Source organism: Anomaloglossus baeobatrachus, chromosome 2, assembly GCF_048569485.1.
Source record: "Anomaloglossus baeobatrachus isolate aAnoBae1 chromosome 2, aAnoBae1.hap1, whole genome shotgun sequence".
Taxonomy (NCBI): Eukaryota; Metazoa; Chordata; class Amphibia; order Anura; family Aromobatidae; genus Anomaloglossus; species Anomaloglossus baeobatrachus.
This window is the reverse complement of record NC_134354.1, coordinates 435,419,188-435,436,155: the sequence shown is the minus strand read 5'-3', so window position 1 is coordinate 435,436,155 and position 16,968 is coordinate 435,419,188. Positions and strand designations below refer to the sequence as shown.

Here is a 16,968-nt window from a genome sequence, read left to right as displayed (position 1 = left end):
CAGAGTTGTGTATTGCTGTAGGCAAGAATGGACAGCTATCAGTCAGGATTTGGACCAGAAGTTGATTGAGAGCATGCCAGGGAGAATTGCAGAGGTCCTGAAGAAGAAGGGTCAACACTGCAAATATTGACTTGCTGCATTAACTCATTCTAACTGTCAATATAACCTTTTGGTACTCATAATATGATTGCAATTATATTTCTGTATGTGATGTAAACATCAGACAAACAATTAAAAACCAGAGAACAACAGATCATGTGAAAAAATAATTTTGGTGTCATTCTCAAAACGTTTGGCCATGACTGTACAAAGCGGCCTGGGTCCTTATATACAGTATTCTGGAATGCTGTACAGTATATTAGGGCTCAGTGGTGGTGGCCCCAGGTTATAAAGGAAAATCCTGGTGACAGGTTCCCTTTTTTGTTCCTAAAATAAAGACATGCGCATTTCATATACACTTACATCACTGGCTCTCCAGGCTTTTATGGTTCTATCCTGTGAGGCAGAATATAATAAACCATCTCCACCCCATTTAACAGTGGTCACTGACTGTGTATGACTGGTAAGGATCTTCTGGCATTGCCCCATTATTGTGTCCCAGATACGAATGCTGCAGTCCTTGGAAGCACTGGCAAGGTACCTGCACTCTGGGTTCCTAAAAAATGAATGGGAAACAAATTCCAAACTGTAAAGTGTATAAAAAAAAAGAGAATTTTATTTACTTACCGTAAATTCTTTTTCTTATAATTCCGTATTGGGAGATCCAGACATTGGGTGTATAGCTTCTGCCTCCGGAGGACACACAAAGTACTACACTCAAAAGTGTAGCTCCTCCCTCTGAGCTTATACACCCCCTGGAGAACCAGATCTAGCCAGTTTAGTGCAAAAGCTGAAGGAGAATAGCCACCCACAAGTAAAAACAGAGCAAGAACCGGAACAACCGGAGACTCTGTCCACGACAACAGCCGGTGATAACACGCGGAACAAGAAACTGCCAACAGGCAACAGGGAGGGTGCTGGGTCTCCCAATACGGAACTATAAGAAAAAGAATTTACGGTAAGTAAACAAAATTCTCTTTTTCTTTATCGTTCCTATGGGAGACCCAGACATTGGGACGTCTCAAAGCAGTCCATCGGTGGGAATAAACAGAAAAACTAAGAAGTAGGCGGAGCCTAACTTCACAAATGGGCGACAGCCGCCTGAAGGATGCGTCTGCCCAAGCTCGCATCTGCCGAAGCATGAGCATGCACTTGTTAGTGCTTTGAAAAGGTATGCAGGCTAGTCCAAGTGGCAGCCTGACAGACTTGCTGAGCCGTAGCCTGGTGCCTGAAAGCCCAAGAGGCACCGACAGCTCTGGTGGAGTGTGTCTTGATCCCCGGCGGGGGAGGCACCTGAGAACACTGGTAGGCATCCGAAATGGTCGACCTAATCCAACGGGCTAAGGTCAGCTTAGAAGCAGAGAGGCCCTTATGCCGACCTGTGGTTAGCACAAAAAGAGAGGTGCACCGCCTAAGAGCAGCGGTGCGAGACACACAGATCCGGAGAGCACGCACCAGATCCAGAGTATGCAACGCTTTTTCAAAACGATGAACAGGAGCCGGACAAAAGGAAGGTAATGTCCTGGTTAAGGTGGAAAGGAGAAACCACCTTAGGGAGAAAGTCCGGAGTCGGACGGAGAACCACCTTGTCTTGATGAAAAACCAAAAAAGGTGACTCCGAAGAGAGCGCAGCCAAATCAGAGACTCTCCTGAGGGAAGTTATGGCCACTAGAAAGACCACTTTCTGTGAAAGACGAAACAAAGAAACCTCCCTAAGAGGCTCAAAGGGGGGTTTCTGCAAAACCGTGAGAACCAAATTGAGGTCCCAGGGATCCAAGGGCCGCCGGTAAGGTGGAATGATGTGAGACGCGTCCTGCATGAAGGTGCGGACCTGAGCCAGCCGGGCGATACACCGCTGGAACAGCACTGACAGAGCCGGGACTTGTCCCTTGAGAGAGTTGAGGGACAGTCCCAGCTGCAGACCGGACTGTAGAAAGGACAGAAGGGTCGGCAAGGAAAAAGGCCAAGGAGGATGGCCGGAAGAGCGACACCAGGACAGGAAAATTTTCCAAGTCCTGTGATAGATCTTGGCAGAGGAAGACTTACGGGCCCGAGCCATAGTGGAGATGACTTCAGGAGGAATACCAGAAGCCGTCAAGATCCAGGACTCAAGAGCCACGCCGTCAATCTGAGAGCCGCAGAATTCTGGCGGAAAAACGGACCTTGTGAGAGAAGGTCTGGACGGTCCGGAAGATGCCACGGCACCTCTACGGACAGATGGAGCAGGTCTGGGTACCAAGCTCGCCTGGGCCAGTCCGGAGCAATGAGGATGACTCGACGGCCCTCCATTCTGATCTTGCGCAGAACTCTGGGCAAGAGAGCTAGAGGGGGAAACACGTAGGACAGACGAAACTGGGACCAGTCTTGAACCAGAGCGTCCGCGGGCGAATGCCTGAGGATCGTGGGAGCGAGCCACGTAAACCGGAACCTTGTTGTTGTGACGGGATGCCATTAGGTCCACGTCCGGAGTGCCCCACTTGCGGCAGATTGACTGAAACACTGCCGGATGCAGGGACCACACGCCACTGTCCACGGTTTGACGGCTGAGATAATCTGCCTCCCAGTTTTCCACGCCTGGGATGTGGACTGCGGATATGGTGGACTTGGAGTCCTCCGTCCATTGAAGGATGCGTTGCACCTCCAACATTGCCAGGCGGCTGCGTGTCCCGCCTTGGTGATTGATGTAGGCAACCGCTGTCGCGTTGTCTGACTGGACTCGGATGTGCTTGCCCGCCAATAGGGGGTGAAAAGCTAGGAGAGCCAGAAGCACGGCTCTGGTTTCCAGCACATTGATCGAGAGGGCTGACTCGGACGGAGTCCAAGTGCCCTGTGCTCGGTGGTGGAGACATACCGCTCCCCAGCCGGATAGACTGGCATCCGTGGTGAGGATCACCCAGGACGGGGCCAGGAAGGAGCGCACCTGAGACAGAGAGAGGGGCCGAAGCCACCACTGAAGAGCGCTCCTGGTCTGTGGCGACAGAGCCACTAACCTGTGCAAGGAGGAAGGCCGCTTGTCCCAACAGCGGAGAATGTCCAGCTGCAGTGGACGCAGATGGAACTGGGCAAAGGGAACAGCCTCCATTGACGCCACCATCTGACCCAGCACCTGCATCAGGTGCCTGATGGAATAACGGCGGGGCCTCAGCAGAGAGCGCACCGCCAGTTGGAGGGACTGCTGTTTGACTAAGGGCAGCTTCACAAGTGCCGGCAGAGTCTCGAACTGCATCCCTAGGTACGTGAGCCTCTGGGTCGGAGTCAGAGTGGATTTGGGCAGATTGACAAGCCACCCGAATTGGGCTAGAGTGGCGAGAGTGAGCGAGACACTCCGCTGACAGTCTGCGCTGGATGAAGCCTTGACTAGAAGGTCGTCCAGGTAAGGAATCACTGCCAACCCCTGGGAGGTGCAGAACCGCAACCACTGCTGCCATGACCTTGGTGAATACCCGAGGGGCCGTGGCTAACCCGAAGGGAAGAGCCACGAATTGGAAATGTTCCTCTCCGATTGCAAAACGTAGCCAACGCTGGTGTGAAACTGCAATTGGCACATGGAGATAGGCATCTCTGATGTCGATGGATGCCAGGAAATCCCCTTGGGTCATTGAGGCAATGACTGACCGCAGAGACTCCATGCGAAAATGCCGCACCTGAACATGCTTGTTGAGAAGCTTGAGATCCAGGATGGGCCGGAAGGAACCGTCCTTTTTGGGGACTAGGAAGAGATTTGAGTAGAAACCTCTGAACCGTTCCCGGGCGGGAACCGGTACAATTACTCCGTTGGCCTGCAAGGATGCCACGGCCTGAGAGAAGGCGGCGGCCTTGAAGCAGGGGGGAGTTGACAGAAAAAATCTGTCTGGCGGGTTGGAAGAGAATTCTATCCTGTAGCCGTGGGAGATGATATCCCGCACCCACTGATCGGAGACGTGTTGAAACCACGCGTCGCCAAAGTGGGAGAGCCTGCCACCGACTAAGGACGTTGCTGGCGCGGACAGATAGTCAAGAGGAGGCTGCCTTCGTGGCAGCAGTTCCTGCGGTCTTCTGTGGACGCGCTTTTGTGCGCCAGTTGGATTTTTGGTCCTTGGCTGAGTTAGTGGACGAGGCCGAGGGCTTAGAGGACGACCAGTTGGAGGAACGAAAGGAACGAAACCTCGACTGATTCCTACCCTGGACAGGTTTCCTGGTTTTGGTTTGTGGCATGGAAGTACTCTTCCCGCCAGTAGCTTCCTTAATAATTTCATCCAGCTGTTCACCGAACAGCCGGGACCCAGCAAAAGGGAGTCAAGCAAGGTACTTCTTTGAAGAAGCATCTGCCTTCCACTCTCGAAGCCACAAGATCCTGCGGATAGCGAGGGAATTAGCCGAAGCCACCGCAGTGCGGTGAGAAGCCTCCAGCATGGCAGAAATGGCATAGGATGAAAAAGCTGAAGCTTGGGAAGTTAAGGTAACCATTTCGGGCAGAGATTCCCTGGCGAGGGAATGCATCTCCTCTAGAGAAGCAGAGATTGCTTTGAGAGCCCACACTGCTGCAAAAGTTGGGGATAACGAGGCCCCTGCCGCCTCATATACAGATTTGGCCAGAAGGTCAACCTTGCGGTCAGTGGAATCCTTAAGAGAGGTGCCATCAGCCACTGATACAACGGTCGGGGCTGAGAGTCTAGACACCGGGGGGGTCTACCTTTGGTGAATGAGCCCACTCCTTGACCACCTCAGGTGGAAAGGGAAAACGGTCATCAGAACCACGCTTTGGGAAGCGTTTGTCAGAACAGGCCCTAGGCTTGGTCACAGCGGCCTGAAAACTGGAGTGGTTAAAGAACACACTCTTTGTCCTCTTAGGCGAGGTAAACTGGTGCTTTTCTGCCAGAGAGGGTTGCTCCTCTGATACTGGCGGATTGAGATCCAGTACTGAATTAATGGACGCAATCAAATCACTAACATCTGAGTCACTTTCGGACAGATCAATGGGGCACATGGAGTTAGCCTCCGAGCCCCCTGTAAAGGCATCCTCCTCGTCCTGCGAGTCAGCTTCTGAAAAAGAGCTGCGGGACGAGGAAGGAGAGGGAGCCCTGCGTCTCCTCTTAGGAGGACGGGGTCTGGGACCAGATGATGAATCCTCTGAGCTCCGGTCCTGAGAGAGCCCTAGCAGCAGAGGCACCCTGTGAAGGGGGCTGATGCATGTTCAGCAAAGTCCTGGACAGCTGTCCCATGGAGTCGGCAAAAGACTGGGAGATAGACCTAGATAAGAATTCTACCCAAGCCGGGGGTTCAGCCACAGGAGCCGGAGCAGCCGGAGAGACCACTGGGGGTGCGATTCCAGGCTGAGGTATCGTCAGGTTAGAGCAGGCATCACAATGTGGATAGGTGCTCGGTTCAGGCAGTAGGAGCTTACATGCAGCGCATACTGAATACAGCTTTGGAGCCTTGCTCCTCGTGTGAGACATGCTGCTGGAGTGGGGGCTCTGCCAGAGAATGACCCCCAGAGAGTATATACAGAGGTCCACAACCAGAGGTTGTGGCTTACCAGACCGCTGGAGCGGTGTTGTGTGCCCTCCAGATCCCGAAGCCCGGACCCCCAAGCACCTCAGCAGGGATGCTGCAGACCAGTGCTGATCGCAGGGAAAAACGCTGAGAAAATGGCCGCCGGAGCGAAGAGAGGGGGCGGGACTCACTCTGGGAGCGGGATCTGGAGGGCCATAGAGACTTACAGGGGAGGAGACATGTACCCAGTGAGGAGTGTCCCTCCCCTGTGCAGAACGGCCGCTGGGCGGAGCCGCGCTGTCCCTCTGCATGAATGACATGCGAGGGCAGTGAAACCGAAAGTAGGCCTCCGGCGAAGCCGGGGCCTAAATTTGAGCGGCGCGGCCGGCGCGCAGGCACCATCGGCGCGGTTCTCAGGCGACAGCCAGAGAACCCGCCGGAAATGTCATAAAACTCACTCAGCACACTTTCCCACAACAATAAAGTACAGGGACCCCCAATATATAAACGTATCAGGTACTTAGCTTGCTGAGACGCAGGGTTCCAAGTCCCTGGGGATGAGTGCTCCGGTCCAGCAGGATCCTGAAGGGCTGCGGATGGAGACCGGTCTCCTGCCAAGCATGGAGAACCGTGCTGGCTCCCACTTCAAGCCAGAGCCCAGGAGGGATGGTGAAGGAGCACGGCATGTAAGGCTCCAGCCTTGGAATCAACCTTAACAGCACCGCCGACACAGTGGGGTGAGAAGGGACATGCCGGGGGTCCAGGCTTGGACCCGCTTTTCTTCAAACTCTTTCCAAAAATAAAAAATCAGATGAGAATGCATGTGTGGATGTATGCCTCCTGAACACAAAGCGATAAACTTGCTAGATCTGGTTCTCCAGGGGGTGTATAAGCTCAGAGGGAGGAGCTACACTTTTGAGTGTAGTACTTTGTGTGTCCTCCAGAGGCAGAAGTTATACACCCAATGTCTGGGTCTCCCATAGGAACGATAAAGAAAGAAATATATGTGTCTACGTCAAGTGCATCAATAACTTGAAAAAAATAAAAATAAAATACAGAGGCGAGTTTAACTTTAATGTAATGAATAATGTTAAGTATATCATATAATGTGGTATCTCTCCCAGTTACACCAATGTATTTGCATCTGGCTTGGCTAGCAAAAAGGCACTACACAATCAAAAATTGTGTTTTCATTACATTTTTGTCTAACTTTTGGGTACCATATGGTAGTATAAGAGCCAACTGCCTAAGGTGATATGTCATCACCTTCTATGATAAGGATATAAGCCCCTTTGAAACAGCCCCATGGCCTCGGCCATGCATAGGCTTAAAGCAGTTGTCCCGTCTAAATCCACAAGTCTGCAGTCACTATGTATCACTTTATGTGACTGCAGACTTGTAAAGCCATAAAACTCGCACTGTGCGGTATCTCCAATGTCAGCGCGGGGCACAGCAGTCATGTGACCGCAAGCATGTGATATGCATACTCTCACCCAGGATCAGACTAGACTGTTTCGAGCCTCGCACAATCTTGCACTGAGCGCCGGAAAGTCTAGTGGGATTGTGCCATGAGTATGCATATCGTAAGCTTGCGGACATGTGACTGCCATTTCCGTCAAGGACACCAGAAAATGCTCACAGTGCACAGTGCCTGTGGATTTAGATTGGACAACCCAGTTAATAGAGGTATGGTAATTACCTAATCCACTTTTTCTCAGTGGTGGTTTAATGATCTGTATCGGTTCGGGTCTTAGTATACTGTAATTCAGTTTTCAATGTGGTGACTTCCTGATGGGCCTGTGACAGATTTCTGTTTATATAAAGCAGCCAATCAGCAGGCAGATTTGCAATGGAGAGGGTGGAGAAGAGTAGCAGTCTGAACCAATAAGGAGGAAGGAGGTGTGTCTTAGACTACCTATACCCCATCTTAGTGGTGTTGCAGCTAGACTATAGTAATGAACCACAACTCTACCCTTGGACAGCTTAATTAAAAAGAAGCCAAGAAAAAAAACAAGCACACTGAAAAAAAAGAAATAGCAGGTAATCATGCCATGTAGGAACTTGCATATCATTTTTGAGCTCATAAGTCGACAGTTGATTACATTTTTCCTTTCACAAAGTTTCAGAATCATTTTACAATGAATTGAATATGGAAGAAACATTTCTGACTTACAAATGAAGAGGCTCCCAGCATAGCCACGTTATCCATTTTGAGTGTCCTATTAATGTTTTGCCAATTTGCTTTCCTGTGTTTGGGTCCCAGATACAAATCTATAAACAAAGTGCAAGTAGGATAAATACATAATATATAGATTGAATTTTACTATTTACATATTAATACTGATCGTAAAAATCATAGTATAGTTATCAAGTAAACGCAGTTCTATGGAAAGGAAAAGTGCTTTCTGCAGCCACATGTTCCCAGACCAAGCTGTCACCAGACAATTTCTACAGTCTACATTTTTACATTTCTACATTTTAAGACATGCAATGGAATATCTAAATTGCAACACTAAGGGGTACTTTGCACATTACGACATCGCAAGCCGATGGTAGCGATGCAGAGCGCGATAGTCCACGCCCCCGTCGCAGATGCGATATCTTGTGATAGCTGCCGAAACGAACATTATCGCTACGGCAGCTTCACATGCACTTACCTGCCCTGCGACGTCGCTCTGGCCGGCGAACCGCCTCCTTCCTAAGGGGGCGGGTCGTGTGGCGTCACAGCGACGTCACACGGCAGGCGGCCAATAGAAGCGGAGGGGCGGAGATGAGCGGGATGTAAACATCCCGCCCACCTCCTTCCTTCCTCATTGCCGGCGGCCGCAGGTAAGGAGATGTTCCTCGCTCCTGCGGCTTCACACACAGCGATGTGTGCTGCCACAGGAACGAGGAACAACATCGGTCCTTCCGAAATTATGGAAATGACCGACGCTACACCGATCATACGATTTCGATGCTTTTGCGCTTGTTAATCGTAGTAAAAACGATTCACATACTCCGATGTCGACAGCGATGCCGGATGTGCGTCACTTTCAATTTGACCCCACCGACATCGCACCTGCGATGTCGTAGTGTGCAAAGTACCCCTAAGAAGGAAAATTAGCAAACTATGAAAATCACAGGATCAATAAGCATGAGGAAATCATTTTTAAACATCTCGATTTATTCTGTATAAAGTATGAGCCATAGAAACGCACACACTTACATGATATCCATGAGGTCATTAATGGTTGTCTGAGGAATGCTCTGCCATGCTGAATGCACTTAGGTACTATGCAAATAATTAAGATCCTCTGCTGACAGATCCCACTGCAATTGTCCATGAAGTCCAGAGACGCCGCAGGCCGTGGTAGCAAGTGTTGAAAAATTGCTCTTAAGACATTTTCACGTTCCCTTCTGAAGGCTTCTTCATGGTGTTGCTCACAAGGTCTCCAGACTAATCTTTGGCTATCATTATATCCAAGACAAAAGTGGTTTCATCACTGAAGAGGATAGATCTCCCTCGCCATCTTACTCTACATCATGATAGCCTTTGACAGCATTGATGTGAGTTCAATAGAACACCTGTATCTGGACATCTGGCTCCCAGCCCAATATCAAGCAAATGCCTTCTGATGGTTTGTGTAGTTTGACTCCGTAGGATTGGTATGATACAACAATTTTACTTGAAGTACAGAGGATAGATCAGTACACGCCATTTTTCAGATCTGATGAGACTACATGGGCACCGCCATGAAGGTCCCTACACGATGGCACTTCACACCAGTCCTAATCCTGGGATTATGGTGTGGGGTGGTATAATGTGCAGTAGCCAGACCCTTCTGGTCTTCATTCCAGGTGCACTAAGATCTCAGTGTTACATTGATTTAGTCATGAAACCAGTGATACGGTCATTTTTCCAAAGTGTCCCAGAAGCCATTTTTTAACAACGCAAAGCAGCATGTTGCTAGTGCTACTGTGAGCAGCCTGCATGGCTTGTGTGCATTCATCACGGCAACCATTAATAACCTCATGCCAGGGGGTGTAAGTGCAGATTTTTCTGCACATGGTGGCATTTATACCCAATACGAAATGAATCAAAATGTGTTTTTTATTTCCATTTTACAACATTTGCATATTATTAACATGTGACCTGATCCTGTCATTTCCATAATTCCACGACTTTTCCTTCTTGATGTTGCCATTACAATGTTGAGGAGTGTATGTCTTACATACCTGGCTATTTTTACATCCCGATGCCAACTTTTTCCCATCTGGGGACCAGGCAATGCTAAGCACCCAATGTGTATGACCTGTGATAAAAAACAAAACAAGAAAACAGATTCTAAAACCAGATGAAGAAAAAAAAAAAAAATAATTATGTGAAAAAAATTGTAATTTGCTACCCTAGAGAGCGAGCGTCATTAAAAGGAACCTGTCATTTCTTCCATACCCTCCAAAATATAATATATATATATATATATATATCTATATAATTGCCTTATTCTGTCTGTCTGTCTGTCTTGCTCCAAAATTACGTCCTTACAGTGATAACCGTCGGATTGGCCGCTGGGCTCAGCCTGGCCCCGCCCCTCCACACGGATTGGCCGCTCGGCTCGGCCCCGCATGGATTAACCGTTTGGCCAGGCTCGCCCCCACACGCGATGCCCGCTGGCCCCGCCCCCTGCATGGATTAACTGTTTGGCCAGGCCCGCCCCCCGCACGTGATGCCCGCTAGGCCACGCCCACCGCACGCAATGCCCGCTAGGCCACGCCCCCGCAACCGATGCCCGCTAGGCCACGACCCCCGCACACGTTGGGCACCTGTACACCCCCCCCCCAAGACTACTCCTCCCATTATACTCCTCTTTCCCCAGGACTACTCCTCCCATTATACTCCTCCTATTATACTCCTCTCTGAGGGGTTCGCAGCATGGGGGATGGAGCACGATGGGGGGGGGTGCAGCATGGGGGATGGAGCACGATGGGGGGTGGACCACGATGGGGGTGCCCAGAATGGGGGGGATGAAACACGATGGGGGGTGCACACCTCCCCCCAAAACACACACACAGCCACGCACCGCACAACACACCACACACACACTGGGAACCACAAACACCGCCCTACACAGACACCCACACACACAGACAACACCCAACACCCAAACACCGCGGCACACACAAATATACGCACATACCGCACAACACACACACTGCACAAAACATACCTCCCCCCAAAACACACATACGCACTCCACACACACACACACACACACACACACAAACGCTACAGACACACAGCGCTCCACAAACAACGCAACACACAAACAACACCGCTCTCTCACCCCCCGCCACACCCAGAACATTTACAGCGCACTACACAAACACTTGGCAACTACACACAACAACATCTATATATATAACAAAAATCATACATTAACTACACAATACGTAAATTCTAGAATACCCGATGCGTAGAATCGGGCCACCTTCTAGTATATATATATATATATATATATATATATATATATTATCCGGGGACTAAAAAGTTAATGACCTATTCAGAGGTGACGCCAATGGGAGATAAAGTGTAATACTTGGCCACTAATGATGTATTTAGATTGCTTATATATACAGCAGCTGTTATCAGATCAGTGATGGTGCTAGGTGTTATTGCCCATTAATATGTTCATCTGCTTACCTTTGGATGTAAAAAGAGGAGTCTCTATACTAAGGTCCCAGAAGCGAACCGTAGTATCTCCCGATCCACTGGCCAAGTGCCTGCAATTACACATAGGTTATGCTCCTCTAGACTGACGAGGCAGGCTCCGATCTCGATCATACATTTGCAGTCATACTTACTTTCCAGTTGGGCTAAAAGCTACAGAGATAACGGCCTCAGTGTGTCCTTCCAAAGAGCTGGTGCAGCGAGTGACTGCACGGACCTTAAAGACAGCCTGCGGCTGGTAGATTATATCCAACACTTTCTCTGTTTCTACGGTCTGTTTTTCCAGTGTTTTTTCTAAAGACGTCACAATTTCCACATCATGGACAAAAAATGCTAGCGGTACCGGCTCTTCCTTAAAAAAAAACAAAACAAAACGTGAGGGCACAGGTTTGGCCAGTCAAAATATAAAGCGAACCAATATTATTTATGCAATTTTCATTTATAAGACTAAAGATGGCATCTGTTCTGAGCTGCAAGTGTAGGGCGCTTAAGACAGAAGTGGATTATTTTCCAGCTGAATTCTTAGATTATACACAGTACAGTAGGTAAAAAGACAATTCTGAGCCGGAGCTGCTTAGATACAATGATAGCAAGATGGCAGACATACACTAACTGGGGAAGAAAGGAGGGTTACTGACAACAGAGCAGCTACAGCGAGGGACCTTCTAAAAAGAGCAAACCTTATTGCATAGCAACACAATGACAATACTGTACGATTCCCAAGTCGTGGGACATGACCCGAGAGGTGTACCGTTTTCCCTCACTGTAGATCTCACATTTTATGAGGGACCACAGGTTCTCTATGGGGTTCAGATCAGGCGAACAAGGGGGCCATGTCATTATTTTTTCATCTTTTAGACCTTTACTGGCCAGCCACGCCGTGGAGTAACCATCACCCACAAAGTGTATTTAGCCCTGGCAAATGCAAATCCAATAAAAGAAAACAAGTGACTGATAACTCATAAAAAGACAGATTATAAACAGATCCCATATTTCAGAGGGATCTGTGGACCAAATTGTACAATTCATGACCACATAAGATAAAAGTTGGTTTATAACAAAGAATCTACTGCCAATCTAATACAATTAGGTGGTCTGCCTCAGTGGAGGAAACTAGGTATGCTTGTAGCTGAAGAAATGCATGAAGGGTTTGTATTTGTAGTTAGGGAGAGAGCCGAGTGTGCATGGAGTAAATACTCAAGAGAAACTGCTTTCTATAGCGGCCTGCATTCATTAAAGTTGTGTCAAGTCTGAAAATTATTCCCTATAGGGAGGATAGGGAAAAACTTCCCGATTGCTGGAGGATCCAATCCACTCGGACCACCACTGATCACGAGAACTGTGATAAGCCCCATTTGGATAGAGCAGAGGTGGAGCACTTGCAGATCCAATCCATTCATTCTTGGAGAGTGCTAAAATCCTGCAGGATTCCAATGAGAATTAATGGAGCAGGGGTGCGCATGCTCCTTCTCCACCACATTCTGACATGGCTCACTATTTCCGGATCTTTGCAGGGCCCAGCAGTCATTTCCATGGTGATCAGGAAGTTAACCCCTATCCTATAGATAGAGGGCAACGTCTAATCTTAGTATATACTGTTAATGTCACAGTTTGTACTGCAAGCTTAATGAAAGGAGAGATACTGTAAAATGCTCCAAATTCAATAAAAGGTATGTGCCTCTTAATGACTTTGGTCTTTCTGCTCCGATGAGCCATTGTCAGAAATGAACACCAGGCAGGGGCACAATTCTCTTGAAATTTACACCACTTTTGTGAATTAATTTGTCAGGCGCCCTAGGTGGCGAACCATCTGAACCTTCTTTGAAACACCTGAGTATTCAATGTAAAACATAGCTGTCTGTAATGAGGGAGCATGTCAGGATTTCATACGGCCCTGTTTAGTGACTGGTTCTGTTCCTCTAGCAAAGGTCGACATATATAGGTGGTTGTCATTACCTCCTGTAAAAGGGTATTGCAGACGAGCTGCAATTTATCAGTCGTAATGTCCACAGGGACATCAAATGAAGTGCCGAGCAGCTCCCCGCTTTCATTCTTAAACTGAACCAAAATTCTTCCCACGTCTTCCTTCATATCTGTAAAGAAAAACGTTATTACAAAGTAGTTGTCTTTTTTAAAATCCACTAAAGTGTTATAATAAATAATTCATTTCCACTAGGGAGTCTTACATGAGTTTTTCACCCTATTGGTAAAAAAAAAAAAAAAAAAAGTATTACACTTAACAGGTCTCAGTTCAATTAAAAATAGTAAAATAATTGAAACTCACTCCCAATGATGCCCTGGAGGCAGAGGTTGCAAAAAAACTTATCTAAATTCATTATTGACGCACGAAAGTGCATTTGTACGCTGTGAAATCAGTGTCATATGTATATGTGTGCATGGGACTGAACATTGAGCAGAAGATGGGAGTGGTGCCACGTAGGTGTACAAGCATTACCCAGGAGGAGGTTGTATATGCTAGAGGAGCAGCAGAGTTCAAGCACAAGACCTAGAATACATTTGCAGACTCATTATGAGCCCCACCACTGTGCAGCTTTATGTTGCTTGGATTCCATGTATGCTCATGAAGAAATACTCAGCAATTTTATCAATTCTCACTGTGTTGCGCCACTCTTTGCTGCTTTTTTTTTTATACATCTAACGGTTAATTTAGATGTGCTGATTTTAGCCTAGGTAGGAGCGTATACTAGCTGTAGTACAAGCGAATCAGCGGACATTTTCTGTCCACTTTACATAGGCCACCAGGAATTGTAGGTACAGACTAGTGATTAGAGAGCGTGCTTACTTGACTAAGCATTGTGTGTGCTTGAGACTCAAGCACACACGATGCTTAGTCAAGTAAGCACGCTCTCTAATCACTAGTCTGTACCTACAATATAGCCTTGCATATTTTGAGGCTGTTAGCCAATCAACATGGGGATTGCCTGCCACAGTAATACCGTCTCCATGTTGGCTACTGGCATTAGTGTGATTGGCCGGCCACATTGCGTCATCGGGTCTATATACTGTAGGTGAGTGCTATGGGTAGCAGATAAATTGTTTCAACACTCTTAACCCCTTTGACAAGCAAGGACATAACGGTACGTCCTTGGTTTTGTCTGTCCCTTTACCACGGGCTCTCGCGGCGAGCCTGCAATTATCCCCGCACATGTCTGCTGACCTGATCAGCAGACATGAAGTTAACAGGTACGGGTGGGTCTCTGATCCACCTTCACCTTTTAACCTCATAAATCATACTGTCAAACTCTGACAGCACAATCTAATGCACTAAGGCGGGGATCGCAGTGTTCCCCCGCTACCATCAGCGTGACTCGATCATGGGGCGCCAACGGGTTGTCATGGCAGCGTAGGGTCGGATGATGACCTCTGTTGCTTCCATGACGTGCTTCCTGTGAATGTTGACACTCAGAGTAACACATTTCTCCTAATCAGAGTAGTACTGTAGCATTGCTCTGATTAGGAGAAACAATCGGACTGTGCAGTGATAAAGTGCCCTACGGGGACAAATAAAATAAAAAAAACAAAAACAAAACGTAACAAAAAAAAAAAAAATGAAGTTCAAATCCCCCCCTTTTGCCCCATTGAAAATAAAACAGTAATCATTAACTAAAGAATACACATATTTGTTACTGCTGCATTCAGAAATGACCGCTCTATCAAAATATCAATAAATCTGATTGGTATATGGCGTAGCAAGAAAAAAAAAAATTATAATTTTTGGTTACAGCAACATTGCATTAAAATACAAGAACAAGCGATCAAAACATTACATCTATAATAACATTGTATAATTAAAAACGCCATCTCAAGACGCAAAAAATAAGCCATCATTGAACCCCAGATCCTGAAAAATGAGAATGCTACCGATCTTGGAAAATGGTGACAAAAGTGCATTTTTTTATTTCTTGTTTTTTACAAAATTCTGATTTTTTTCAGCACTTAGAGAAAAGTAACACTTTACATGTTTGGTATCTACGACCTCGCACCGACCTGGGGAGTCGCAATGCCAGCTCAGTTTTTCAAAATATTGAACACAGTAAATAAAAAAGTTATTTTCAAATTTCACCCCTTTTAAGATTTTTTTCCTGTTTTCCAGTACACTGTATGGTAAAATGAATGGTGTCATTTAAAATTACAGCATATCCTGCAAAAAACAGCCTCATATGGCTATATTGACAGAAAAATAAAAAAGGTTATGGCTTTTGGATGAAGGGGAGGAAACCACGGAAACTGACCCAGGGGTGAAGGGGTTAAATGAGCACCCTACACTGGAGGCACCCATGACCTGGCCCTGTACATACATGCAGGCTGGGTTTTCTGATACTTAAGTACAGGTTAGTAGAAGACAGACTGTCACTGTCAGGTACACAGCGCTGCTATAACACGCACTGATATCAGGGCCGCCGCACTCTATAACTACCTGTATCTTCTACGTATCCTCAGTGCAGACAGCAGACATGTGTACACCGGGCACACGTGGGAGGAGACGTCATCAGGCAGCGCCAGCCTTCTACCAGAGAGACGCTTCAGTAAAGAGCGGCCCCAGTGCGGACGGCAGCGCCACCTGCTGGAGCCCTGACACGTTACATTACAGGAGGACGTACTGTTCTCCATGCAGGTCTATCAGGGGAAAAGAAGTAGCACGAAGTTGTGAGATTCTGGATGTGCTACATGTAGGGTGATCTCAGGTCACTGTGGACTGCAGAGTCCTGGATGGGGAGGCACTGAATCTGGCCGAGGAATGAGACATATTTGCATGAGATGTATTTAGTGGCTGTCAGGCTGCTTTCACACAATCCGTCAAAAACCTGAAAAAAACGGATCCAGCATCTGTTGCTGCCGGATCCGTTTTCTCCCCATAGACTTCTATAAGCGCCAGATTGTGCCGGATGGCCTTGCGTTCCATCCTGCTTTTGCCGGATCCTGCAAAATTTGCTTGTCCGGCGGCCGGATAGAACGCTGAAGGGAACGTTTTTTATCTCCGACGAAAAACTGTGTCGTGCTGGATCCGGTGCCATACGGCATGTTTCATAATAAAAGCCTATGGACGCCGGATCCGGCGTAATGCGGCAAAAAATCGAATACAGCCGGCACATCCGTTTTTTTGAACTGAGCATGCTCACTCAGTATCACAATGGATCCGTCAAAAAACTGAAGGAACTGATGGAAAAAAACTGATGCAACTGATCAACTGTGACTGATGCTGCAAAACAAAGATCCGTTTTTGTTTTTTTTTTTGTTTTTTTTTTACTGTTTTACCGGCGGACGGCTTTTGTGAGCAATGAGCTGATCGCCCGGCCGCCGGGTTTTCTGAGCGATCAGCTGATTGTCCACAGCCGGCCGCCGGTCGAACAGCTGATTGCTCACAAAAGCTGGCAGCCAGGCGAACAGCTGATTGTCCACAGCCGGCCGCCGGGCGAACAGCTGATTGTCCACAGCCGGCTGCCGGGCGAACAGCTGATTGCTCACAAAAGCCGGCTGCCGGGCGAATAGCTGATTGCTCACAAAAGCCGGCTGCCGGGCGAATAGCTGATTGCTCACAAAAGCCGGCAGCCAGGCAAACAGCTGATTGCTCACAAAAGCCGGCAGCCAGGCGAACAGCTGATTGCTCACAAAAGCCGGCAGCCAGGCGAACAGCTGATTGCTCACAAAAGCCGGCAGCCAGGCAA

General features: G+C 47.9%; 1 protein-coding gene across 1 annotated transcript in view; it reads right to left on the bottom strand.

The window, feature by feature from the left end:
• Positions 1-15,808, bottom strand: part of NLE1 (notchless homolog 1) — a 53,004-nt gene extending 37,196 nt beyond the window's left edge. Inside the window, exons 1-7 of the mRNA XM_075334178.1 lie at positions 15,720-15,808; positions 13,238-13,374; positions 11,416-11,633; positions 11,255-11,334; positions 9,790-9,866; positions 7,745-7,842; positions 463-655 (exon numbers count right to left, since the gene is read on the bottom strand). Coding sequence (XP_075190293.1) covers positions 463-655; positions 7,745-7,842; positions 9,790-9,866; positions 11,255-11,334; positions 11,416-11,633; positions 13,238-13,372 — 801 coding nt within the window. The 5' untranslated portion in view covers positions 13,373-13,374; positions 15,720-15,808. The remainder of the gene's footprint in view (positions 1-462; positions 656-7,744; positions 7,843-9,789; positions 9,867-11,254; positions 11,335-11,415; positions 11,634-13,237; positions 13,375-15,719) is intronic.
• Positions 15,809-16,968: the final 1,160 nt, after the last annotated feature.